At 55.7% G+C, this 26,120-nt stretch overlaps 1 protein-coding gene across 1 annotated transcript in view; it reads right to left on the reverse strand.

The window, feature by feature from the left end:
* Nucleotides 1-26,120, reverse strand: part of RPTOR (regulatory associated protein of MTOR complex 1) — a 316,057-nt gene that overhangs the window by 46,925 nt on the left and 243,012 nt on the right. Inside the window, exons 14-20 of the mRNA XM_035025828.1 lie at nt 14,507-14,581; nt 11,354-11,419; nt 10,856-11,047; nt 10,462-10,602; nt 4,994-5,111; nt 3,943-4,083; nt 3,535-3,693 (exon numbers count right to left, since the gene is read on the reverse strand). Of these exons, the coding sequence (XP_034881719.1) occupies nt 3,535-3,693; nt 3,943-4,083; nt 4,994-5,111; nt 10,462-10,602; nt 10,856-11,047; nt 11,354-11,419; nt 14,507-14,581 (892 nt within the window). The remainder of the gene's footprint in view (nt 1-3,534; nt 3,694-3,942; nt 4,084-4,993; nt 5,112-10,461; nt 10,603-10,855; nt 11,048-11,353; nt 11,420-14,506; nt 14,582-26,120) is intronic.

Raw genomic sequence — 26,120 nt, forward strand, 5'->3', positions numbered from 1 at the left:
CAGAAAACTGTCTTCAAGCAGGTGAGAGCTGCAAGCAACGGGACTCGGTGGGTGACGCGTTCTAAGCGCGTGTGCTGGATGGGAACGCTAACTCATGGAATATGCATGAGGCGGCTCCATCAACTCCAGCTCATTTTAGAACTTTTCCACTCAAGTTTTCAAAGATTTGACTGATACAGAGATAACACTCAGCTTTCTCCGGAGTCAGAATTTGTGAGCAAGAAGATAGGGGTGATGGGGCTGCCGGCTCTCTGGAGGAAGACCGCAGGCAGGGCAGTGGCGGGAGGGGCTGCGCTGTGTGGCCTGGAGACGGACAGTGCCTGCCTCTTCCCGGGCAGCTGCCGTACTCTCGGCCTGATGTGGCCTCCGGTGACATTCTTCATCCTTGCACCGCCAAGACCCGCTTCCCCCGCCAGCACCCAGGACAGGGTGTCCACTCACGAGAGAGCGGCGCTGTGTCCCAGGCAGGAGTCCCACCTCAGGTGCACAGCGCAACTCCACACGTGCCCTGTGATGTGGCCTGGGCACCGCGGCCTGAACCTGCTGTTGCCTCGGCCAGCACACGCGGTCTTTAAACCCCGGAGAAGGCGACGTGCCACAGACAATGGGAACCTTCTGACGAAAGTTCTCAATGGTCCCTTGACGACACGTGACTTCAATCCCTCTCGCACCGGTTCCATCTGACATGTGACAGAAGCCGTGTTTCTGTGAGTTCGGAAGCTGGTGTGGCTTCCGTTTTAACAATTTCTTCTCTTGACGGCCAGCCATGCGTGTGAACAGGGGGCCGCAGAGTGGATGTGCATCCTTGGTTGCAGGCGGTGCCGGAAGGCAGGACTCCAAGGCACCTGGACGTGTGCCATGTGGCAGGACGCGGGTCAGGACGAGGCCCCGAGGAAGGCAACGGGGAGGCCACTCAGGAGAATCCTGCAGGAGCCAGCGCAGGGGGATGCTGGCCTGGGTAGCGAGGCCGGGATGCAGGGGTGAGGGGACAGAGAGGAGTCACGGACGACACCTGGCTCTGGGCCGAGGCCCCGGGTCCACTGTGGTCCCTGCAGTGAAGGTGGGGTGGGAGTGGAGATGCCCGGTGCGGCAACCAGCTTCAAGGTCTGCGGCATTTCTGTGCTTCTTCCATGGCGGCGTGTTCTGGAAGCCGGGCACGCTGGCGGCACTTAGAACACGGCTGAATGAATGAATGAGCCTGCACATCCTGAGAAAGAGCAGCAGGGGATGTTGCCGACCCCGCAGGGCAGGAAGGTCGTGTCCCACACGCGGGCTCTGGCGGGCCTCAGGGCAAACGGCGGACCGCCTGCTTGTTTTTATATGGCTTGCAAAGTAAGAATAGTTTTTACACTTTTTAAGTGGTTCGAAAAAAACCGTTGTGTGACTTGTGACTATTTTGTGAAATTTGCGTTCTAGTTCCTAAGTAAAGGCTGACTGGAACGTGGCCCGATTCATTTGTTCACCTGCCCCCTCGTGGCTATTTCTGTGCCACCTGCAAGGCTGAAAATGTGCGCTATCTGGTCTTCTGCAGAGGATGCCTGCCGACCCCTGCTCTGGCGAGAGGGTGGGAGGTGCGGGTCGCCCTGACTCTGGGGCGGGGAGGGTGGGGAAGGGGGTGCAGCGGCTGAGCTCACCTGGCTGGTGGGTCAGAGCCACAACATGGTGCATTTCTGTTTCACTGAGTTTCTCCTGTTACTTCATGTTTTCTCATTGTTGATACATACACAGAAGTACTAATTCAGACTCATATCAACCTGGGTTTTAAAAGACTCCTGTGGGGCCAGCCTGGGAACTTAGCCACTATACACAATGTTGAGTATGTTAAAAGAACATGTTCTAGTTCAAAACAAACACCTTGCAAGTGACACTCAGAATGTATTTTACTGGTGAGTTAGCAGAACCCGTGTTCATGCCGAGCATCAGCCCTATGCCTTCTGGGCACTTGGGATATTTTAGCAAACAACCAAACGCACAAATCTGTGATGTTATTTCTGTTTAGATGGACAATTCACATTGGTATTTTTGAGCTAAGTTCTTGGTGGGTGGGCATGTTTGGTGAGCAAAGATCCCTTTCCGGTTCCTGCCACCCTGGGGGGCACAGTGGCCACGTCTGGAACCCATAGCCCATCCAGGCCCTGATGGGACACCACATGGACTCGACCTGCAGGGATCATGGCAGACGTCCTGAGCCTTGCTCCAGCAGAGGGGCAGACTGGTGTGGTTCACGCAGGGACCACGGCCCTGCCCCCTCCAGATCACGGCCGTAAGTCAGAAATACCACCATCACCACGCGGTGCGGAGAGTGTAACGCTAGGGCACAGGGCTCGCCACAGAAATAAGCCAACGACTTAGAACGGGGGCATCAGCAGACAGGGAGATCACAGATGTGAACGCTGACGTCGGAACACAGGAAAGAGCACCAGCGCATGAGCTATTTCCATTCTCAACTCCAGAAATGAAAACGGACGAGGGAGAAAAGTGAAAGAAAAGAGAAGGAATAATGAAACAGAGTTACCAGAACAAACATACAGATCTAATGAAGAAATCGACAAAGCGGAAGTTGGGACTTGGAGACACCAGGGAAACGAACAAACGTCTTGTGGGGTTACTTGCGAATAAGGAGCAGAAGTACACAAACAGCAACAGGAGGAGTACAGGGGCGCGTGTCCGGAGACAACGGAGGCTACAAAGTCAGGAGAACACTCTGCACAGTTCCATGGAGTGAGAACATTCGACTGAAACGGGCATCTTGGAGCAACATAAGGTGCCAAAGCTAACCTAGGAAGAAACGGCCCGAACACTCCTGTGATGGTTGGAGGGAGGACTCGAGGTTAGGCCCTCAGCCCACAGAACGGGTAAGTCAAGCCTGGCAGACGAGGAGGGGCTGGTGGAGCAGCAGAACAGCGCCCGGCACAGACAGAAAGCAGCGGGAAGGAGCCACCCCGCGCGATGCGAGCCGTAGGACAGGGTTCCCGCGAAGTCTGCGGCCTGTAAGGGGCACCGTGCTTTGGGGGCTCGCAGACAGTAAATGAGCACGGACACCGTGGACAAGCTCCGGGGATTCGGCTCTGTTTGTGATTCCTTAAATCAGGAGCAAAACACACATGGAGGGGCGTTACGTTAGTGTCCCTACGTTTTTACACGTAGAGCGTTTCTCAACATTAACTAAAACTCCAGCTGAGGCCTGGGAAGCCACACTGGGCGGTCGAGAGGGAGAGGCCCGCCGGGCTGGGTCAGACGAGGGCTCTCCTGGGGCAGATGACTGCAGGGACAGCCACCGGGCTACGGCAGACGGAAGCTTCTGGCAGCCTTCCCGCACACACCCAGAACGGCCCGTACATATCATCAGAGCAAAATTAAAGGGACTGGAACTTCCGGTTGCCTGCAGCACACATTCCTCGCACCTCCACACTCCAGTTAACGCTTGTTGCCCGACTAGGACGGTCCCCGCGTCCCGCGACCTGGCACGCACGGTGGGCGAGCCCTGGGTACCGCGGGCGGGCGGGGCAGGCGGGAACCGGGCGCGGCACTCACCGATGAGGGAGTTGAGGGCGGAGTAGGAGCTGACGCGGCGCATCTTGTCGATGGTCTCGAAGGACAGGATGTACTCCTCGTTCTCGGGGCTGCCCAGGGTGCTGCTGGCACTGCTGCTCGTGCTGAGGTTTCCGGGGGAGAAGGCCACCGAGCTGCCCGCTGGCCCGGATAGCACAGAGGGGGGCACGTCAGCACGGCCACCCGGAAGAGACGTGCGCCTCCCACGTGGTCCCCCCACCCCGGCCTCCTCTGCGGCCGCGCCTGCGCCACAGCGAGACCCCAGGGCCAGCAGATGGCACCGTGGGACATGCGGTCAGGGCAGGGAAAGGGTGGGGCCCGGTGTATGTAGTTTCAGAAAATCACACCCATGACTGTCCCGACCCGAGGACCCGATTTCCAACATCTTACATTCTTCTGTCAAGCTCAGATTCTGCAAGGATTTGTTCAAGCTTCTGGCGGTGGTGACGGCACGAATGTTTCCATAGGAACTCACGGAGCGGAGTCTGGGGGTGCACGGGCTGTCCCGCACTGGGGTCAAACTCCCACCCTCTGGGAAAAGAAGAAAGAGTTAATGGCGGCCTTGAGGGGGCTGCAACAGCAGGTGACAGGAGCTCCCACCCGGACCAGCGCGAACGCCACCGGCAGGCCCATCACTCAGTGAGGGCCTCTGACGCACGCATGTCGGGTCAGCCGGACAAAGCTGGACACAGGCAGGCCGGGCGGGAAGGGGAGGTGTACGGAGCAGACGACCAGAGCCCATGCTTGCTGTGGTGCGGGACGCCGTTATAACAGACCTTTCAGAGCAGGGCTGGCGACCGGGGCTGCCCTGAGGGCAGCGCCAGGCGCTCTGTGGCTTGGCCGCGGGCAGCTGCCCTACAGACGACAGCAGAGTAGTGGCCGGTCGGGGCCACAGGCCCTCCCCTCTGCTGCCCCTGCCCTCCTCCAGCGCACCAGCTGTTTCCACTGAGCAAGTTCATTTTCATTTCCCTTCCCTAACGTCCTAAAAACAGTGATGCTTTTGTTATTGATCACGAGCCCTCCTTCCTGCAGAGAAGCTGCGCTCTGGGGGAGGGGGCAGCCCAACACAAAGAAACAGAAATCCAGCAAAAAGGACAAATGGGAGAAAAGGAGCTGCCTAACGTGACTCATGAACAGGAAACCGGCAACAGCTCATCACAGGAAGAGCTGACCTACGTTTCTGTGAGCCCCACTGCACACGTTCCGCTCTCCTTCAATATCTCCATGAATTTGATTTCCAAAAATGGTAAAAAGGAAGGAAAAGAGTCAGAGAATTAGTGTGGCTCCTCTTGCTACCCTTTCTATTCTGCTAAGTGCCTGGCAGGACGGGAGTCACAGGGGCCACTCAGAGCGGGCAGCGAGCTCAGGCCCCAGCACAGGGGAGGGCAGCTGTGGTCCTGACCTGGGGTCCCCGCAGGCTCCCTGAGCTTCGACGCCGTACCTGTGGTTGCTGGAGAAGGAAGGGGGTAGTTCTTTTCCTCCTCCATGAACTGCAAGGCCACCGTGCAGAAATTGCTTTCGTACTGAACGACGAGATGACTCAGAGCCACCACCAGTTCCTGCCGAGAGGGACAAAGACAATAACACTCACTGGCGGCTGGCAGAGGACTGCGGAAAAGCAGCGAGGCTGAGAGTTCATGCCGAGTGCTCGAGTCACCATACAAAAAAGAAAGGTTAAGACAAACTCTGCACAGTGTTGGCAGCAGGGACCGGCCCTTCCAGGGATGCGCTTGGGAGCATCCAGAGGGAGTAGGAGCTTCCGGACAAGCCATGTGGGCGGGATCACTAGACATGAGCAGCACAGAGCAGGTGTCCTCGGGACACAGGTGTGAATGACACCCTCCAAGGGGAAGGGCGGATCGATCCTGGGACCCAGGCTGAGATACGTGTTGATTGGATCCTGCCGCTGGGTTAGCCATTCGATCCGGGCGTATTAAAGCAGAACGTATCTGACAAGCCAGGGCATGCTCTTTTTATTAAATACAAAACTTGCAAAGATAAAAGGCAAGGAAGTTCTACGTGATCCTCAGGCCTGACGGCCTGAGGAGATGAGCGCAGTAGGCTTGTTGCATGACTGCCTGGGGACCCCTGGCTTGCACGCGAATCCTTGCAGCCCCATACTGGGGGGGGGTCTGCCCAGGTGCCCAGCTCTGCCCCTCCTCTCATGCGTGGGTCTCTCCTGCCTTAACCCCACACAGCCCTTTACCTCCTTTTGTCACGTCTGTGCACGGCACTGCCCCCAAACCCACCCCCTGCGTCTCCCCCCACTCTGAGCTCCAAGCTGGCCCTTCCAGCACTAGCAGAGCATCTCTGCCTCAGCGCTCCCGCAACCCCAAACTCAGTGTTGCCTGCTGGCACCACCCCTCCCTTTCAGCCCCCATTAGGGACTCCTCGGCTCATGCCCACAGAACTGTGAACCCCCAACCCACCTCCCACCCAACCTGCCCAGAGTCTGACGGCACTGACCTCCTGTGAGCCTGCTCATGCCCACTGCAGACACCCCATCTGGTCCTCGCTGCGGCGCCTACGTGCCTGCCCACTCGCCCTGCAAACCAGAGCACATGCCCCGCGGGGCTGCCTGCTGCCCCCTCCCAGCAAACAAGTAGCCTGTATTGTCTTCTAAGAGCACTGACTCTCCCCTTCACTCTGATATGGGGCGAGAAAAGCCCGTGCCGGGCCCTGGAACATTAACTCGCACCCAGGTCCTGGACCCTCTGATGCAGGGAATGCCATCAAAGGTCAAACACTGAATGCACTGCCCACACCCAGTGGCTCTGGACCAAGCACATCCTGCTGGGGTGGCGGCCACCCAAGGTGGCTGCTGCTGGCCATGGGCTCCTAGAGTGCGTCTGACCACAAAACGCAAATGCGGGGGTAATTCTGGCAAGGATGCGCAGGCTGGGGCAGAGGCCAGGTGCATTCTCAGCTTTGGGAAGCAGTTCAACATGGGCACCCTGGCACCCCGAGACACGTGGCCCAGCCCCCCTGGCGCCGAGGCACGTGGCCCAGCCCCCAGGCACCCCCGAGGTACGTGGCCCAGCCCCCCGGCACCCCCGAGGCACGTGGCCCAGCCCTCCAGCACCCCGAGGCACGTGGCCTAGCCCCCCTGGCCAGCAGCACCTCTCAGCCTCATACGGCAGGGTCAGTCCCACCTTCTTCCCAACCTCCTGCCTTCTGCTCACATGCAGAAAACAAGGCCTTGCCTGCCTGGGTCCCGGCTGCTCCTTGCCCCTTGTGCCCACCACCCTCGATCTAGCACAGACCCTTGAAGGAGCCACGGCTCCTGCTCCAGGCCTGAGTATTTGCTGTTCCCTTGGCCTGGAAAGGCCTCCCCAAGTGTCCCCCAGCCCACCCTGTGTTTCCTTCAGGCCTCTGCTCAGACGTCTCCCTGAGTGCCCCACGTTCATCCAGGGCTCCCCCCACAGACACACTCTACTTCATCCTGTTTATCTGCCTCAGAGCACGGTCACCCCCTGCCACATCACAAGTGTGTCTGTTCAGTCTTCAGCCTGACCAGCTGCAAGTGCAAGCTCTCGGGAGAAAAGCCAGGTTCAGTTCCTGGCTGGGTCGTCACAGCCTGGTGACCCAGGGCCCAGCACACAGGTGCCTAACAAGTAGGCACCAAAGGAACAGAGTCTCTCCCTTCAATCTCTGCCATTCTAATCTCTAGCACGGGGTTCACTTCACCAAGTTGTCATAGGATTCAGGACATCCCGCCTGGGCACACGCACTGCCCCACGGGGAGTCCGGTTAATGCTCGTTTGGTTGTGTGGAAGGTCGGACCACGCGTCTTCCCAGGGTCCTCCCTGCAGCCTCTGTGTGCTGGCTGCCTCCTCCTTGCTTCCTCCCCCAAGGGCTGCATGTTTCCAACAACAAATTACTGCCTGACATCTGGTGGTCACAGAGTCTCAGACTCGGCCTCGTAACTATGGCAAGACGGAGCAGTGTTCAGGGGAGCACATTGGCTCCAACATGTGCACCCTCCAGGCTTGCCTCCGGGCGCAGGTGCTCTGGCCCGGGCAGCTTGCCCCCTTCATCTGCACCAGGGACCCGGGTCCTGGGGTGCCGATGGGGAAAGAGCCTCTGATACTTTCCGTCAGTCTCGCTCTGGGTCACACATGCGGGTAAGGGCGGTGGATGCCGGGGGCTGGTCCTCTGCGGGGCTGTGGTTACTAACCACAAACACAACTAAAAGCACAGGGCTGCTAGGCGGATGGTGGCGAGGAAGCTGGGAGCGCAGATGCAGGGTTGGATGGGTGACATACTTGCACCCCCTGCCTGGCCCTTCTGAGGAGGTGGACGCTGCAGACTGGGCACGCTGCACTTCGTCCTTCACGGACAGGTTCACCTCCAGAGGGATCTGGGAGGCTGGCGTCCACATGCGGACTTTGATTTTATCAAGTAAGCTCATGAAACGTGGCGACGCTCTGCTATTTATCGCCTTATCAACGATATGCACTGTAACAAGTAAATGGAGGTCATCTCTCCCACATCGAATACATGGGACTTTACGAAAACCCCGCCACATAGCCCTGTTTCTCTCCTGCGCCGCAAGCTGGAACATACAAGCGGCTGGCTGCGCATGTGACCAGTGCCCTCGCTGTGGTCACAGCCGGTGACCCTGACCGGGGCCTCGGAGCGGGGTCTCCTGGACCAGCAGGCTGGGCCCCGCTCCCTCAGGGTGCTATGCGCCACACCAGTCCCACCATGTGGCTCTGGACAAGGAGAAAACCAAGCTGCCATGGGTGCTGGGGTCCTGCAGACGGCGAAGAGTCCCTGTCTCGGAGCAGGCACCACCTCCTCCCCAAGACCTTCCCTGCCCACCCCACTCAGATGGCATCGTTTCTGCAACTGCTACCCTCCTCCCCTAAACCTCTGTGCCCCCATGTTCCCATAGCAAACATCACCTCACTGACTTATTTAATAGGCATGCTGGGGCGGTCTGTCTCCCTGAAAGCAGGGCAGGGTCCCACGGCCTCCCCCAGCACCTGGAGCACAGCACTCAAGCATTTGCTGAAAGAATGAAGTACTTTGGCGCTGTGAGGGGAGTCCGGATAATACCCTCACAGCAGGGCCCTTCACCATGTGCAGAACCCCACGACGATAAGCCACTGCCCTCCTCCTCATCCCCTTGCTGCCCCTCCTGCTGCTCGCTGCCACAGCCACTCAAATGGCGGGCAGCCCCTGGGCACACCATGGGCCTTCATACCCCTGGACCTTTGCACATGCTCCGCCTAGCCTACCTGCTCTCCCTGTCCCTCACCTCCCTGGCTCCTGGCTGCTCAGGAACGAGCTCCCACCTGTGGAAGCCTTCCTGACCCCTCTTCCCTGACGAGGCAGGGTAGGTGCCACTCTGACCTGTTCCAGAAAGCTCTGCGCCCACCTCTGAGGTCCTGCATATTTATGGGTGCTTTGGCACCATTGCTGGTTCCCGTGTCTGCCCCTTGAAGGCAGGCTCATCTTCCACTCTATGCTCCAGGGCCTGGGATGCAAGAGCTTGCATGCTGAGCCCAGGATGGAGGAGCACGTGGGAAGAAGAGCTATTCTCGGCCTCCAGATGGGGCACACCCCTCATTGCGGGAGGGGCTCAGATATGCGGCCGCGCCCCTGGGATGCAGCTCCAGCATGCAGCCCCCCAGGCAAGGCAGACAGCAATGTGCCCTCAGGAGAGACCTGGCTACACCTGGGACAGCGAGTGGCATTCAGCCAGGACCAGGACACCAGGGGCCTTATCAAGGCACTCGGGGATGTGCTCAAGAGCACAGCAGGCCCAGGCGTCCCCACGGCTTCGCTGGCCACCATCCAGACACTGGAAACTGAGAGGGACAGTTTTCCAATTTTTATTAACGTTTTTTGTTATTTTTAGGATTTTCTGGAAAGAAGGAGTAAAGCTTTCCTTCTTTAAAAGGGATTTTAATGGACAATTAAAGGAACCACTACTGTGCTGCTATGATCAGTGGCTCTGAGTAGAGGCACTCTGCTGGTGGGCGGCAGGAAAGGAGCCTGCGATCGAGAAAGTGCGGGCCAGTAAAACGGGCCTGACGCCAGGGTCTCGTGTCGCAGTCCTGATGGGGTGCTAGCTAATCGGGCACATGAGCAACAGGCTCAGCAGCCCCTGAAGGGAACATGAGATAGAAGGAGCCCTCCCGTGTGTCAAGTCTGGCTGACATGAACGTGCCCAGATTGCGTCCCTCCCAGGAAAACCAGTGGGGTCCAAACGAGCCAACGGCCCCAGGCCATGCCCGGCCTCCCTCTCCCCCATGCGGTGGTCTCGGCCCGGCAGCTGCTCGGTGCCATGTGAATGCGTGCCACCCTCGGGAAAACCGCCTCTGCTGCATGGGCAGCCTTCCAAGTTCACCAGTAAACCACGCGGGTCCCTGGTGGTGCCTCTGCCTGGGGGGGGCGGGCATCTAGCTGTGCCGGGCCAACTTCCCACAGAGGTGTGAGGCCTTGGACGGAAATCCGTGATATTTCTACATCTAAACAGACAAGTACAAATTTTCAACTTTAGAAAAGTGTTCCGTTGAGCCGCTGACAAACACGGGGGCGGGGAGGGGAGTACACTACACAAACCTTTCCGTCTGTCTGTGGGTGTCTACTGCTCTTTTGAGTCTCCGGGATTTGTGTATGTGTTGCTCCCAGGCAGGAAGGAGCCTATTCTACAAGCTGCCAGGAGGCGCAGCCCTGTTAAATGCCTTTAAATGAAGCAAACACACGAGTATCTGGTGAAGAAACGCATTTTGTAGAGAGTTAAACAAACATTTCAAGGTCTGCTCTCGAAAGGGTGCGTGCCAGTGAGAGATGAGGGCTCGCGGCTGCGGTCAGGGATGCTGGTGCAGACCCCAGGGCGCCGTGCGAGACCGGCCGCCAGGCGCTCTGCTGCTGCCTGCGGACCTGGGGGCCACGCACCTTGCGGACCACGGGGCTCCCGTCGTTGATCAGCTGGGCCAGCATCATGGCCACGTTGTGGTCGATGGTGGTCGAGTGGTCGGTCCTCTCTGCAGAGTTGCCCACGAATGTGCCAAGGGCGAAGACCGCTGCGCAGCGCACCTGCAAGACGGGCCAGGTCGCGGTCAGGCCACAGGGGGTGGCTGGGGTCCGACCCTGCATGGTACCACCTGTCCTGATAGGGCAGCAGGGCGCGGGGAGGCAGCCAAGCACCAAACTGGGCACCGTGTGAGCCACCAGGGAGTGAGGGACCCGGAGGCTAGGTGATGTGGCGGCATGGTCTCTGGCCCTCTCCAGATTGCCGTGGGCGGGTTGGCGGGCCCTGGCCTCAACATACTGGCAGTGGCGGGCTCACCTCAGGGATGGGGTCAGAGAGGAGGCTGCAGAGTTTCTCGTGCGCACTGTCCCTCACGCCACACCACCTGGCCGAGTCAAAGTTCTGCCAGATGCGTCCCAGGCAGATGGCCACCCACTGGCGCAGCAGTGGGTGGGGATCATTGAGCTGCTCCAGGCAGATGGCGATCAAGTTTCCCTGGAGGCAGGCTTCCTGCGAGAAGGCAGACAACAGCCGGCGGTCACTCCCAAGCCGGGGCAGCGAGGGGTGCCGGCGGGGGTCACAGCCCTGTTGCTCGTTGCTCAGGGAAATGCCCATATTGCAACTTACGTTCAGTTTTCCTCATTCCAGATCCCACCAATTTCAACTTACCTGCAAACGGTGGGCTACATGAAGGCCCCGCCCCGTGCCCCAGGGAGCCCCCTTCTGAGGGAGACTGTTCTACAGACATTCAGCCAGAACAGGGCAGCTGGGGCCAGGCCTCTGCAGTGGAGGGGGGGGGGCGGCCGTGGCACTCACCTGTCCGGTGTTGTAGCTGTTCACAATCACGGCGAGGATGAAGGCCGTCATGGTCCGGTGTTCAGCCTGGAAAACAGAAGTCAGCCTGGTTTTGCTCTCTCCCGTGGTGGAAACCCAAACTTCCCCAAGCACAGCACAGCTATCCTTTCTGAACCTTTGCGATGAGCCTGGTGTGCGGACACGAGAGTCAGCTCTGCTGTCTCTGGATTGGAGCCTACAGACAAAAAAAGCCCTTTGAAGAGGGTCTGGTGGCTCTGGGCTTGGAGCCTCGGGCACAGGCTGTTCCCCGAGCTGCGAATGCCACAAGAGGGGACACGTCTGCTGCGGCCCCGCGTGAGCAGGGGGCCATCCCGCCGGTGGGAAGCACCCGACTGCTCACCCCTCACCCCTGCCCAAGCCTGTGGAAGCACGCTGCCCTCGCCAAGAGCGCTGGCGGGAAATGCGTGGATGCTGCGTCCTCAGTTCCCAGCTTTCTCCTTCCCAGTCTTCCGTCGCGTGGGTCGGTCTTCATCCTGCCCTTCCCTCTGTGGCCCTCCTGAGGGGGGAGCCAGTCAGCCTATTTCAATGGTTCCGTGGGGCCTGATGTTTTTAATGTGCACCTTGAGCGGAGTCTGAAACGGATCCTTCTCGCCCTCACCCTCGGATTTGTCAAGGCCACTACAGTGCCAATCCCAGCCTTCCTCCTCCCGCCTTAACCCCTCAAGTTCATGCCGGATGTTGTCTGTTTCCACAGCCAGGGCGTACTTAGCCATGCCAACACGTCTGCCAACTCCTTAGTCTTGTGCTGCTGCCTGTGTCCCTGTGGGCTCAATCTCCGAGCGAAGCATGGTCTTCGTAAGGGTCAATGCTGGGGGTCTGAATGTGGCGGGCTCTGAGTCTCTGGCCACTTGTCCCGAACAGTACAGGAGCAGGTGGAGGGTGCTGGGGTGACAGTCCGTTTCCTCTAGTGCCAGTGTCCGTCACCCGCTGAAGCTGTCCACTCCTGCACAAAGGCCCTCTTCTCGTTCTGGCTACTTCTAAGGTTTTCCCTTTTGCTCTGAGATGTTCTACTTCCATCAGGATGCGTCTTTGTGTGGATCTGTTTGTATTCAGCCTTTGCAAGATTCACTGTGCTTTTTAAAAAAACTCATTCCTTTCTTCCTATCGGGAAAATTCTCAGCTATGGGTGTGCTCACATCCTCCTTCTCCCCACTGTCCCGATGGAGCACTCTGGCCTGGGGCTGGGAGCAGTGGGACCCCTCCTCGCAGGCCTCTGAGCCCCCTTCATGCCTTTGTTTGCTCCATTCTGGGTGACTTCTCCACGAATTCTCTCACTCACGGTGCTGGTCTGTGGTTCACTTCATCCACGCAGCATTGAACAGCAGTGGCTACGTCTTCTGTTACAGGTTCTCTCCCCTCAAATCTGCCTATTTACCAAAAGAATCCAGTTGGTCGTTTTTTTTTTTTTTTAAAGATTTGACAGAGAGACAGAGCGTAAGAGGGAACACAAGCAGGGAGAGCAGGAGAGGGAGAAGCAGGCTTCCTGCAGAGCAGGGAGCCCGATGCAGGGCTCGGTCCCAGGGCCCTGGATCATGACCTGAGCCGAAGGCAGATGCTTAATGACTGAGCCACCCAGGCGTCCCTCTAGTTGGTCATTTCTGAGGATGAGTAAAAAGGAAAGAACAGATCATTTTCTTCTAACAGGGACAAAAGTACTTCTGAGGAAACAACATAATGGTGTTATTTCTGGACGTAACTAAATTGTTTCATTCAATCGTCTTACACACACTTACCCATACGGATTTTACAGTCTTTTTCAGACAGCTCTATTACTTTCAGTTCTCGGGGCTGATTTCCTATTTGCCGACTCTGCTGGTTCGCCCACTTACGGCTGAGGCTCTCAGGCTCTGGGCTGTGCAGGCGTGCGGCGGGAGGTTCTGCCTTTGCTTCCAGGCCCCTGCGGAGCAGGGCTAGTGTCCTGGCCGGGACGTGGACACCCGGGAGCCGCGTTCCTGAGCCCTTCCCGCAGGTGGGGTGGGGCGCGCCTCACAGGCTCCTGGCTTTCAGCAGGGGTCTGTTCTTGTGCTGCCGCCGATCAGGCGCCATCCTGGGCGTGGATGTGGGTTTGCTGGGCAGGGGACCCCAGGGTCAGCGTTCCCTTCCCACTGTGGCTCTCCTCAGACTTCTTGCTTCAGCTTTTGGCATTTGGCATTTGGCAAACTTCTCTTTCGAATTTCACTATGGGCTCAAACATCAATGTGTTTGCAGCCGAAGCAGGGCCCACCCCGGCCGGCTTGGCTCGCCACTGAGCCACGATCACCCATGCAGGGTCCTTTTCCATTTGGTCGACGGTGTTCTTGCTCACCAGAAAAGCGGGGAAGAAACTGTCTCCAAGCCTCTTGTGAAGTGTCAACTTTCGCTGCCTAGGATGACACTCCCTTATCACACTTAGGTTAAAACATGTGGGTACTATTTGCCTTTTATGTAACCATCCTGTTTTTAATGTCTTCTGGTTTTTCTTCAGTAATCAGCATTTAGTTTAGAACACCAGGACTGTGAAAATGAGCTCTTATGCTTTAAATGTGCTGGCAAAACTCAGTTATATCAAGGAGCGACTCGGGATGTCTGTTCTGTTCTCTCTGCCATGCTAGGAGCTGCAGGGAGGGAACCTAGGGATTAATTACAACACATTTGTAGGAGTCGCTGTAAATGCTGTTCATAAATTACTATTGTTGAAGCATTTTAATAAAAGAAAAAAAATTGAAACTTAAATGTTCACTCTCTGCTTTCCTTCCCGATTCATAAGGCACATCGGCAACTTGTCATATTCCAGAACCTTCACTAGGCATGTGAGCTGTCATATCATAGACGTGCAAGCACTCATTAATCTAATTCCACTGACAGGATGTGAGAGAGAGCTGATTCTACTCTATTGCAAACACATGCCAGGGAGACAGACGAATGTAAACAACCAAACTAACCTGCTCAGACACAGAAAGGAAACAGCTCTGAAATCAGGTGCTCTTAAGCAAAGGCACACCGCTTGCCCACTCCCTGACGTGGCCCTCCGCCCGCAGGGAGCCCCTCGCCACAGAAACCCCAGAGCGTGACGTGTGAGCAGAGACCAGCGACACAGATCTGAGACTGTCCAAGGAGAAGTGAGGGTCCTCTTACTGGCATGTAAGGGTCTGCCAAGACCGACAGGAAGTATTTGTGACCGTTGTCCTTCACCAGGTCAGCTTGGCACGACTGGGGAGAGAAAGAGACAGGAGACACCGTGAGTGCAGCTACCTGGAGGGGCTCCCTGCTTCCTGGGATGTGTGAATAGTGAAGGTGCAGTGAATGTCTCATGCCTCCGTGATTTCCTCAAGTCCAGTGTTCGTTTGGAAGAACAGCTAGAACGGCTGCTTACAGACACACCCTCCTCGGCTGTGGGAGAGGGGCTGGCACCTCACACATGCTTAGGAGTGCGGCAGCTCCGAGACGTTCCCCGAACACCTCTGGGTACCAGCCGGGAGGGGGGCCCCTTCACCTCGGCGGCCCGAGCCCAGACCCTCCCTTCCCATGATCCCTTCCTCCTGCCCTCCGAGGCAGGATGCACCCAACACTCGAAATCCTCCCTGGTTTCTGCAGACCCCAGCCCCTGCCGAAGCTTTCCTTAGGATTTTGCTTAGACTTACAAAAGACTGGAAAAGGATCCTCAGTGTGAGTAAAGTTGTGGGGACCATCTGTGCTACACGTTTCAAAGTGCTTCCCGGAGCAGAGGCCTGACTCCGTACCCCAGAGCAGAGCCCTGAGGTGGGAAGCGTAAGTGAAGTGTCGGGCGTGCAGCTCTTCCCAACTCCCCGGGCTGCACTGCACCTGTATGCCCTGCACGGCTCTGGGTTCACGAACTCAGCACACGTTCAAGGACCCGCTGGTGCCAGGCACTGGCTCAGTTCTGGACACAGAGACATGACCCACACCCCGCTCACGGTCTCTGGAGGAGACAACTGTGTGCATGTGATGGCATGGCAAGGAGACCCTGGGGATGTGGGGGCTCAGGGAAAGGAGGGGGTGCCTACTCTGAGGGACAGCTGGGATTTTCTGCAGAGTCGGGATGGAGGGGAAGGCAAGCCTATCCTGTGGGATGTGGGATGCAGATGGCACAAGGCCTCAGATGCTGCATGGAGGCCCCGAGGAGGCCTGTAGGGGCTGGAACCCAGGAGGGTCAAGGCAGTGGGTCTGCAGGACTGCAGCGGAGGATGAGCCAGACCGGAAGGGGGCGGCACATGCAGCAAGGGCGGAGGGAATGGGGATGACCACGGACCCCGGAGACAGGAGACGGAGACTGTTTTCGCAGGATCTGGGGGGTGGTGGGGGTGCGGGTGGCACAACTGCTTGGCAAGATCACTGAAGAGCTGGGGTGCTGGTCACAGGCCCTCAGAGAAGGAGGCGTTCTATTTGGGGGCCAGTGTGTTTGAGGCGCCTGAGACACAAGCAGAGCCACCAGGAGGAAGGTTGCACGTACACACTCCAGCGAGCAGAGCGGGATCCAAGACGACCTTCCAGATTGGAAGTCACCCTCATGTTGGGTGGGAACCCAACGGCACAGAGCGGGAGGAGGGTGCTCTGGACCACGGAGGACGGGGCCCTGGAGGACACAGGAAACAGGTGCCCAGGGCTGAGGAGTGGGAATTCTGGAGAAGGGAGCCTGGCTCGGAGGCAGTGGCCGTGTTACCAGAAGCCCTGATGTCACACCAGGCTGGCGGGTTTGGGGGCATTTTGGAAGTGCTGGTTCTTCAAGGGGCTCAGATGATCATGCCCTGGACACTCAGGGTTTGGGTGCATAGTGCCGAGAGAAAGGTTTCTGTTTGCACAGAGGACAGGAAAAGGCAGAACTAGAAGCAAGGAGCTAGGTCCCGCGCCAGGCTGCCCCTCTTGCTAGCTGTTGGGACCCCAGTGTAGAGCTCTGTGCTCAACTCGTGGGGTCGAAGGTAAACACACAGTATACGCAAGAGCATCTGAGAGTGACCCGCGTCCTGGACGCTCTTCTTCTTGGAGGGAGTGACCCTTGGAACATGGGCATGATGTTACATGGGCTCCGGGACTAACGTCCAGAAAAACTGGTTAGTGGCATTTGGGGTAACATGTCCACGGAGACGATGAATTTCCCCTGCTCCCACCAGAGGACAAAGGCCATTGAAGAAGAAGTGAGCGTCCGACAGCAAAGGGAGAAGGGCTGCATGCTCCCCTCCACGGGTGGGGGGCTGTCTCCTGCATGCAGCCCCCTCCCAGCTCTGCAGACAGAGCCTCCCCCCCACCTCCTCCACACGGCCGGCTTCTCTGGCGCTCTGATAATTCGGTGTTTCTTCCTCGCACCAGTAAACCGATAGGGCGGCCACTGGCCCTGCCATGTAAGTGGGACCTAAGCAGGGTGGGGCGCGGGTGGCTGGTCAGGAAGCATGGGCACCGGGGACTCAGGTGAGCAGGCTGATTCCCGAAGAGCCAGGAAGCCAATGAAGCGCGAGTTTCCAAGTAATCCTGCAGGGACGCCCTGCTCTGAACTCAGGTGGTGACAGAAGATCTAAGAAGGTATCAACACGATGTCCTCTCTGTAGAGACGCCGTCCAGAGGGGACCGGGAGGGAGCAGCACCGACGCCCCTGGGAACCACGGCCCGGTGCCCGATTCTGAGAACAAAGGCCCCTTCTTCTTAAACCAGAGGTTCGACAAGTCAGATCAAGGCCTACGCGTTTATAGTGAAGCCCTCCAGCGCGCCTCATCAAAAGAGTGACTTGGTGCCGCTAATTCACGCCCCACTCATTCTGAGCCGAGGTGCATGCGTCAGGGGCCTTCGGTGTGGAGCCTGCTCTGATGAGGGGGTCACGCGCCATCTCTTCGCGGGTCTGCCTGCCCTTTCAGGCCTCAGCCGGAGTCGCTTACCAACTGGCTTAGAGCTTGCTCAGACTTTCACCAACTCGGCTGTCCCACCCCTGCCCTCTGTCCACACCGCATGCAGGGACCTGGGACACACGTACCCTGGCCAAGTGCCTCATCAGAAGGAGGGAAACACCAGGCCTTTCGACTACAAAGGCACAGAAATGTAATGCACAGACACACACTTGTCACGGGCTCGGTGGAAAGCCTCGCCTGGAGCCTGGGGGGCTCTGGCAGCCGAGGAGCCTCCGAAGCAGCTGCGCCCCCCAGATCCAGCTGCAGGTATGACATATTAAGGCTGGAGGAGAAGCAAGGGCATGAACACAAAGTGGTTTTTATAAACACACCACTGTCCGACCACATGCAAAACCACCTCTGACGTGCTTTCAGTTCTTGCTACAGCTTTGGTTCTTCTCTCTCGGGATTTCAGGGAATTGTGCTTTCAGAACGAGGGACAGGGAAGTGAGGAAGAGAAGCAGAGCAAGCAGGGGAGGAAGGGAGCACACATTTCACTGTGGCACCAACCGAAGACACAGTGCAGATACCAGGATGGAGCAGAGAGCAGGAGGGATGGTTTCCTCAAGGCTGATTTACAAGGCCAGGCAGGTGGCAATACTCTGGAAAAGCACACTTCCTTCTCCTGCACGCACATGACAGTCTGTTACGGGGGGCGGGGGGGGGGGTGGAGGAGGGCATGGGACGTCGGCAGGGACATCGGCAGGACCGTCCTGAGCACCAGTGGGCACCGCCGCTCATGACCTGCCGTGAACTCGGAGAAACACACAGAAAGTCAACTTCCCATCCATGTGGGTCCCAGAGTTCAGTCCTCAATGAGAGAAAAGGAAGACCCAGAGCGGGCTGCAGGGTGGCTGTTGCCAGAGCGAGGGGTGCCCTCGGAGACGGCGAGATGGTGTCGGGATGCGCACACACCGTTTTAGCAACGGGGCGAGGTCATGAAACCAGCGGTGCCTGAGAAAACGAGACCAGGGCAGGCTTTCTGCTTACTGGTCACAAGAGCTCACAGCCCCTCACGAATTCCGCAGCACGTTCATTAGCGTGTTTATGTCCCTCCGCACACCTGAGGCCCTGGCGCGACGGACTAGGAAGATACTTAAATATACAGGGCGCCTGGCCAGCGAAGTCGGAGAAGCCCGTGACCCTTGATCTTGGGGTCATGAGTTCATGCCCCACGTTGGGTGCAGAGAGGACTTAAAACAATAAATGAACATAAAAAAATATTCTCCAATCAGATGCTCTTCTGTCAAAGGTAAACTTCGGAATGAAAACACCATCAACGTTGTAAATAACCAGGATCAATGGGAAAATCACTGGCACATATGGACGCTTTTATGCCTTCAAACTACTTTTTCACACGTTCCAAAATTTGTAAATATATTTAAAAGTTCAAAAATCAAAATGCTACAGAAAGGCATAGACGGAGAAGGCAGCTTCCCCCCTCTGTCCCTGCAGGGGCTGCAGAGTCGGCGTGATTATACCTGAATGTGGAAAAGTGACATCTGGATATAAAATGAAAATAAATGTTAAAATAAAAGGCAAGTGAAGCTCTCCCTTCACCACTACTGTAAGTGCTTTGTTAGCTTCTTACTGATTCTCCCAATGTTTCTTTATGCAAACCTATGAAATAGGAACACAGACACTGAGCCATCCTTTTCTTAAATGAGAGGATGCTCCCGCTCTGTGAGGCAACCTTGCCACGTGGAGCCGGCCTCTCTTCACGGCGAACGTGCAGCAGTCCGTCAGGAGGAGAGTATGGCTTGTTCAGACCCACGCGGGCAAAGCTGTAAATTCCTGTAAGCAACACGGCCCCGTCACAGGGCAAGTGCATTTGCAGTCTTGATACCTTGTGCCCCAGCAGCACAGCCTGCTGGAAGACACCTGAGTGCTCGCCCATCTGAGAACGAAAATCCGTATTCAGTGACGCCCTGCTGCGCACGTCCCTTATCATGGGAAGGCCTGAGCATCTCCCCTACGTGTAAATAAGGGCCATTTGTATTTCTCTTTCTGGGAACTGATAGTTCATGTTCATCTTCTGGCCATTTCTCTGCTGGACTGTCAGTGTTGTTTTTGATTTCTTGGAGCTCCTTACATATTATGAAGGCTGGTCTTTCACCTGGGAGAGGAGTTTTAAATACCCCCCCCCAATTCTTTGACTTTGCTCATGTTTTTTTTAACCCCCCATGCAAATGTTTTATTGCCATGCAGGCAAATCTATTAATTTTCAAAGACATCTAGACTTTAAGTTATGGTTAAAAAGGCTTTCATCACTCTAAGGCTAAAATAGAATTTACCTGGGGAGCGCCTGGGTGGCTCAGTCATTAAGCGTCTGCCTTCGACTCAGGTCATGATCCCGGGGTCCTGGGATCGAGCCCCGCATGGGGCTCCCTGCTCCGCGGGAAGCCTGCTTCTCCCTCTCCCACTCCCCACTGCTTGTGTTCCCTCCCTCTCTCTGTTAAGATAAATAGAATCTTAAAAAAAAAAAAAATAGAATTTACCTGGGTTTTCTTTTAGTGCTTTCATGGTTTCATTCTTTATATTTAAATAATCTTCTTAAAGTCAATTCTGGGGGCGCCTGGGTGGCTCCATCGGTTAAGTGTCTGCCTTCAGCTCGGGTCATGATTCTGGGGTCCTGGGATTGAGCCCTCCATCGGGCTCCCTGCTCCTGGAATTGAGTCCTGCATCAGGATCCCTGCTTCATGGAGAGCCTGTTTCTCTCTTTCCCTCTGCTGCTCCCCCTGCTTGTGCTCTCTCCCCCCCCGCCCCCGTAACAGACTGTCAAATAAATACAATCTTTAAAAAAATAAAAAAGAAAGTCAATTCTGGTGTTTGGGATGCGCAGGTGGACAGCTAGCTACCCTAACACCAGAAATTCAGGAGCCCGTCATCCTTACTGAGTGGATCTGAGCTGCTGACTCGACCCTGCACAACGCCCTGTGTACACTAAGGCCCGTCTCTGTTGTGCCCGTTTGTCAGCCTGTCTGTTCATGATCCAGCCCCACAATGCTCTTTAGTACCAACGCTTTGTCATAAGTCTTGATATCTGGTAGGGTTAGTTCCTTGCCATTTTCCTTCCTATTCAGTCTCCCTGGTGATTCCTATTTATTTCTCCGTAGGAAGTATATAGCATGCCTGTCTAGTTCCAGAAAAGAGGGAGGGAAAGAGCTTGCTGGTAATTTTATTGGGATTGTATTAAAGTCTAAATTAATTTAGGGAACACTGACATACTGCCGATGACAAATCCTTCTGTAAATAAACGGCGTACGTTTTTATTTGTTCGGGTGGATTTCTGGAATGCTTTACAGTTTTCTTCTCAGAGGGTTTTCATGTCTCAGGTCAGGTTTATGCCCAGATTTAGGGTTCTCCTGTAAACGGGTGCATGTATCTTCACTGGCTGTTCCTGTGATTTCTGTATCTGAATCTTGAATCCCCCTTCCTCGTAACACCTCTCATTAGCAGCCTGGTACTGACTCCACTGGGATTTCCAGGCATATCAAGTGCCAGCCGTAGTGGTTTGCTTCTACCTTTCTAGTTTTTGTGCCTTTTATTTCGGCCTCTGTGTTAGCGGAGGGTGACGGTGGCTTCTCATTCTGCTTGCTTGCTGCTCTTAGTGTCTCCCTGCTAAGTCCAATGCTGGCTTCTGGGCTTAAATGTTAAGAGGAGTAGCTAATGACGTGCTCATATTGTGTGGTTTTCTTCCTTCATGAGAAGATCGATGTCAGCCTTCTTCTACTGATCAATATTATTACTGTAACGGCTCGGCTTCTCGGGGGCTGACGCAGAACCAACCCCCCACACCGGGAGGAGCCCGTTGGGCAGTGCGGTGCTGTCCCTTCCATGTTTCCATGTTCTTCTGGGTTATTTCCAAACACAAGTATGGATGTAATGTGGTTTCCTTTTTGTGTGTGATCTTTTTCCATTTTCTTTGTGTGTGGTGACATATATACAACATAAAATTTACCATTTTATTGATATGTAAAGCATATGGCTTGGTGGCATTAAGTACGTTCATGCAGTTGTGCATTTTAGGTTCTCACATTGTTACAGTAGTTCCATACACAGAACAGTGATGTTTGCCTTCAGTTCGCAGCTCCAGAGGGGTGAGATGCTGCTGGGGCTCTCCGCCCCAGGGGGCCACCGGACATGGCGGGTTCTTCCCAACGCCTTTCCCTGTTCCTTCTAGGGAAACTGGTGTGTTTGAGCCTTCTACTTCTTCTGGAGTCCATTTGGTAAGTTGTATTTTCCTGGAAATACAAGTTTGCTATATTCAAGTTATTACTGCATTTTCAGAGATGTGCGAGTCAACACGTTCTCCTTCCCATAGTTCTTCCCACCTTGTCCGTTCTTGGTTGTGCTTTGCCCCCTTCATCAGGTGAGCTGATTCCCCCCGCCCCCCACAAAGAAACAGCTTTTTATTTACTGTTGAGTTTTTGTGTTTTTGTTTGCGAACTCAGAGAAAGTCCTCCTTGGATCTTCACTGAACAGCTCTTCTCTGCATACCTATGGCTCCTTTGGCTGTCGTCCTGGTTGATGGCTTACTCTACTCTGCTTCTCTGTCAGGGTTACACGGGGACTGAAGGTTGCCAAGTTTCCTCTGAATGTGGCTTTAGCTATATTCCATGGGTTTGATGTGCATTATTTTTATTGTCTTTTGGAAACTATAAACGTGTCTTGTATTCTTCCTTTGACCGAAGATTGAAGGCAATCGCTTAAAAAAAAAATTTCTAGTCGGAAGGCCCATTTTGTTTTCTGATACTGTTATTCATCTCTGGTCCTACTATGCACATTGTCTATGCTAGTTCTACTTTTTGGAAATTCTTAAGGTTTCTTCTGTGGCCTAATATATGGTCAGATCTTGTACACAGAAACCGTGTTTATACTCAGCACACGGCGTTCCATGCACGTGGCCTGCCTTACTTGTAAGCCTATGTTATTCTTAACAAAAGCAGCAACAAGAGTTTTTAAGTGCCCGGGCTGTAGGACGTGCTCTGCGGCCATGGAGACGGAGCCCACCACTGGCTCTTCATCACCACCTCGAGGAAGTTGTTGGAACTCCCACTTTTATGTGAGGAGGCAAAGGTCCCGAGGTCTGCTGGTGGCGGGGCTGGAGCCCCAAACCAAGGCTGGTCCAAACCACGGGCACCACGACAGCTGTGGAAAGACCCACCCCGGCACAGCTACGTGGCTCGGACGCTCTTACCAGGAGGCAGAGGTTCGGCTCGTCTTGCTTTGTGCGAAAGGCTGGCAACTTCTTCCCACCATGTGTCTTGTGGTTTCTCTACTGGCAGAGGTTCTTTTATACACAGATTAGCTTCCATTTTTATCAGATGAATACAGGGAGGGAGGAAGAGCAGCGGAACAGCACTAGATGGCCTATTCCTCCCACCCCGAGTCCAGCTCCCATTTTGAAATAATAGCTATGTCTTTATTTAGCAATCTCAGACATCTACTACTCCATCATAGAAGGTGAGGGTTTTGCTCTTTTCCACTTGCGACTTTGTGTGGCCTCATCAGAGCCTCTGGTGAACTCAACACTCATTAATACCCATTAACATCACACACAGGCAAATCTGTCTCACTAGTGACTCCAGCTGCCTTCTTTGGTGACATTTTCTCACCGTAAACCTTTTGTTTCACTTGCTTATTTTTCTAATGCTTCTCCAGCCATTGGACAAGGCCCCTCAATTTTGCACCTGCTCAGCCTATCAGATAACCATCAGCTCCTGTGTCTCTGTCCACCTGGCCCAGGGGAACTCTGCTCTGCTCTGGGTGGATTCTGGTCTCGGCCCGAGAACGGCCTTCACCCTGGAGCCAGCCCTTCTGCTGGACTGGCCCCCGTGTTTCTGGAGCTCACCTGAGATTCCTGGATTCGTCTGAACTGTCTGATTTGTTTCTGTTGCACAGCTCTGCTAGTGTCCCAGCCAGGCCCTAAAACTGTCCCTGAGGGTCACGCTCAGCCATGCCACAGGGGGTCCTCCACCATGTGGGGCCAATGACCCAGCTGCAGGACAGGCAGCAGCCCGGAGAAATGCTTCTGGACGAAGAAACCCAGCCTCTTAGCCTCCTCCCCCTCTCACGTGGGGCGCTCGCATGCAGACTTTGTTTTCACCACCACTCACCTCCGTGCGTCTGCGTCTTGGCTCCTGGCCCTGTCGTCCCCATCAAAGGCATCAGAGCACCCTCCAGGCATGGCCTCTCAAGCTGGCCCAGCCACCCTCGGGATCTCCTTTTAGCTTCCACTTTGAATGAACGTCCCGAATCACAGCCTTTGGGTTAGCTCTTTCCACTCGCCCCGGCTTTGCTACACTCTCAGCTCTTTGAGGCCAAGAACCCTATATTATTACTCTTTACGGTCCCCGAATGGAGCACAGCCTGGTTCCTATCGGAGGCCCACTAAGCATTTGCTGATCAAATAGAAAAGCCGATGTGTGCACAGAGAAGCATTATGATTCCTAACCATGGGTGATAATCACACCCAGTAACTGCTTCCAGTGTGGACAATTCTGTCCAGCTACCTGTGAAAGGAGGAGGGAATGAGTAGCAGAGCCAGGATGCAGAGGCCCAGCCTCTCCCCGCTGTGCCCTGTGGGCTTCTACCCAGACCCTGGAGCCCATGTCACTGCCAGGTGCGGCCTCGCGGTCCTGGGTGGCAAAGGTGTCTAAGCTGGCGCTTCTGGGACCGTGCAGCAACCCAGCCTTGACTTCAGGCTCCACACATCACAACTGTGGTTGCCCTTCTCCTAAAACACGCAAGACTGGAGTCCTGTGGGCTGTGCTCTTGGGCTGACCAGTATCCCCATCCTCATCCTCGCTCTGATCAGCTCTGCAGAGCCAGCGAGTCAGCCCACCCTGACAATGAGTCACGAGCCCCTGAGTCATCACCCAGGAAAACGGCCTCTCTTAATTGCCCCTGGCGGCGGGTGTCGGGCTGATGCTTCACCTCCTCTCACCAGGAAGTGCCCTGCAGCCTGAGTCACCGAGCCCATTCATGCTGCAAAAGGGTGATCTGTCACCTCCCCGTCTGCACCCAGTGCTGTCTGCCCACAGAGGGGCCTCACGGCCCGATGGTGAGCAGCAGTGACAGCCTCCTGCCTCCTCCTTCTGCTGTTCCTTTCGCTCCTGGAAATCCAGAGCCATCTGACAACAACTGTCTCCCTCCTGCCAGAGACAAACAGACAGGCACACTCAGTGGCCTCGTCCCAGGCAGGCGGCCTCCAGGGCCTGAACCAGTGGTGGAAGGGGCAGACCCCAGCTCTGGTGACGTGAGGGGTGGGGGCTCTGCTGTTTGGGTCCACAGTTCTCCAAAGGCCCCTTGAGGGTGGATCTGAATCTCCCAGAGTAAAGCTCACTCTGAGGGCCTCTGAAACAGCCTCATTAACGAGGATGGCGGCAAGGAAGAGGCCATTCTGCAGGACAATAAAAACAGCACCTCGAATCCACTCAGACAGCACCTCCTTGCTGACTACAGCTTCCCCGTGAGACGTGCAAACTTGTGCTCCCCGATGCCGAGATTTAGTTTCTGCACTTTATAACATATAGTTTGGAAATTAAATGGACCATCGACGCAATTCAATTATTGATATCAAAATGAACAGGCAGGAAGGATAAGTGACATCATCAAGCACCTACAGCAAGCTCAGATGTGGGGCTGGGCTTTCCCGTGGACCCGGGCCTTCGCTGCCCGAGCACCTGCTGCATGGCAAAGCCACCTGCTCTATCTGCCTGCAGGGGCCGGGCCGCAGGGCAGGTGTGGGGCCCATAGGGAAACAGAGAGACAGAGGACACAGGTTCCCGGGAATGCAAAAACAAAACCACTCCAACACCAAACCTTATCAAATAACTTAAACCAGTAATGAGGGAGAGAAATTAATGAAAGTGAGTAAAGGAATCATGGTTGACCTGGGACACAAAGCAGGTCATGTAACACAAATCCCAGTGAAGCACAGTGAGCTCCATGTGGGGGGAACAGGATGGAAGCGGGGTAACGTGGACACACCAGCAAACACACCCCAGTCAGGGGGTCGGGGTCCCGTCCTCGGTGACCCGTCAACGTTGAGTGTGGGGACCCCTGCCGTGAGGTGATGTGGAGGCCCTTCAGCTCTGTGGTCTTCCTCCCCGAACCCATCACCCAACATTAGACACATCCCGACGGAGGGACCGCCCCAGAATCCCCCCGAACTGCCAGGCCCCCCGAAACCGGGACGTCAGAGACGGCTCAGCCCAGAGGCGCCTGAGGAGACACGAGGACCTGACAGAGAGGAGAACCAAGGAAAGTTGAACAGAGTGTGGACTTTGGCCAGTAATGACAGTGTGTCAACACGGACTCCTTATGATACTAGCAACAGGGGAAAGTGGGTGTAGGCTGTATGGGAACTTTACTTACTGTCTTAGGTTTCCTGTAAATATAACCTGTTCGAAAAGCAGTTTCTTAAGACAAAATCTGTAGGAACAAGGCATCAGGGAGACAGACAGACAAGCTGCCGGTACAGGACTGATGTCTGCCCCGGGCCTGAGCGTGCCAGCCCCTTGCAGGCACTGGGCCGTCAAGACAGCAGGCTCGGAACTGCAAACTCTCTGGCCGTCCTGGTCACACTCAGATCCCAGTGACACGAGTCATCACAGGATGGAAGAGAAAGCCAAACCCGCTCATTTTGTCAACTGAGTTTTCTGTGTGAGCCTAGAGGGGGCGGTGGGAAAGGGGGGTGCAGGTGCAGGAAGGGAGGCTGGTGGCGTCAGAGCCGAGGAGAAGTGCGCATGCGCTCTGGACCGGGAGGGGACTACCACAGGGACGGGGCTCCTCTCTAATCCGCCTTCACTCAGAGTGTGCTCTCTCTTGGCCCCAGAACAGCTGCACAC

Source organism: Mirounga leonina, unplaced genomic scaffold (genome assembly GCF_011800145.1).
Source record: "Mirounga leonina isolate KUSES-001 unplaced genomic scaffold, KU_Mleo_1.0 Mir_197, whole genome shotgun sequence".
Classification (NCBI taxonomy): domain Eukaryota; kingdom Metazoa; phylum Chordata; class Mammalia; order Carnivora; family Phocidae; genus Mirounga; species Mirounga leonina.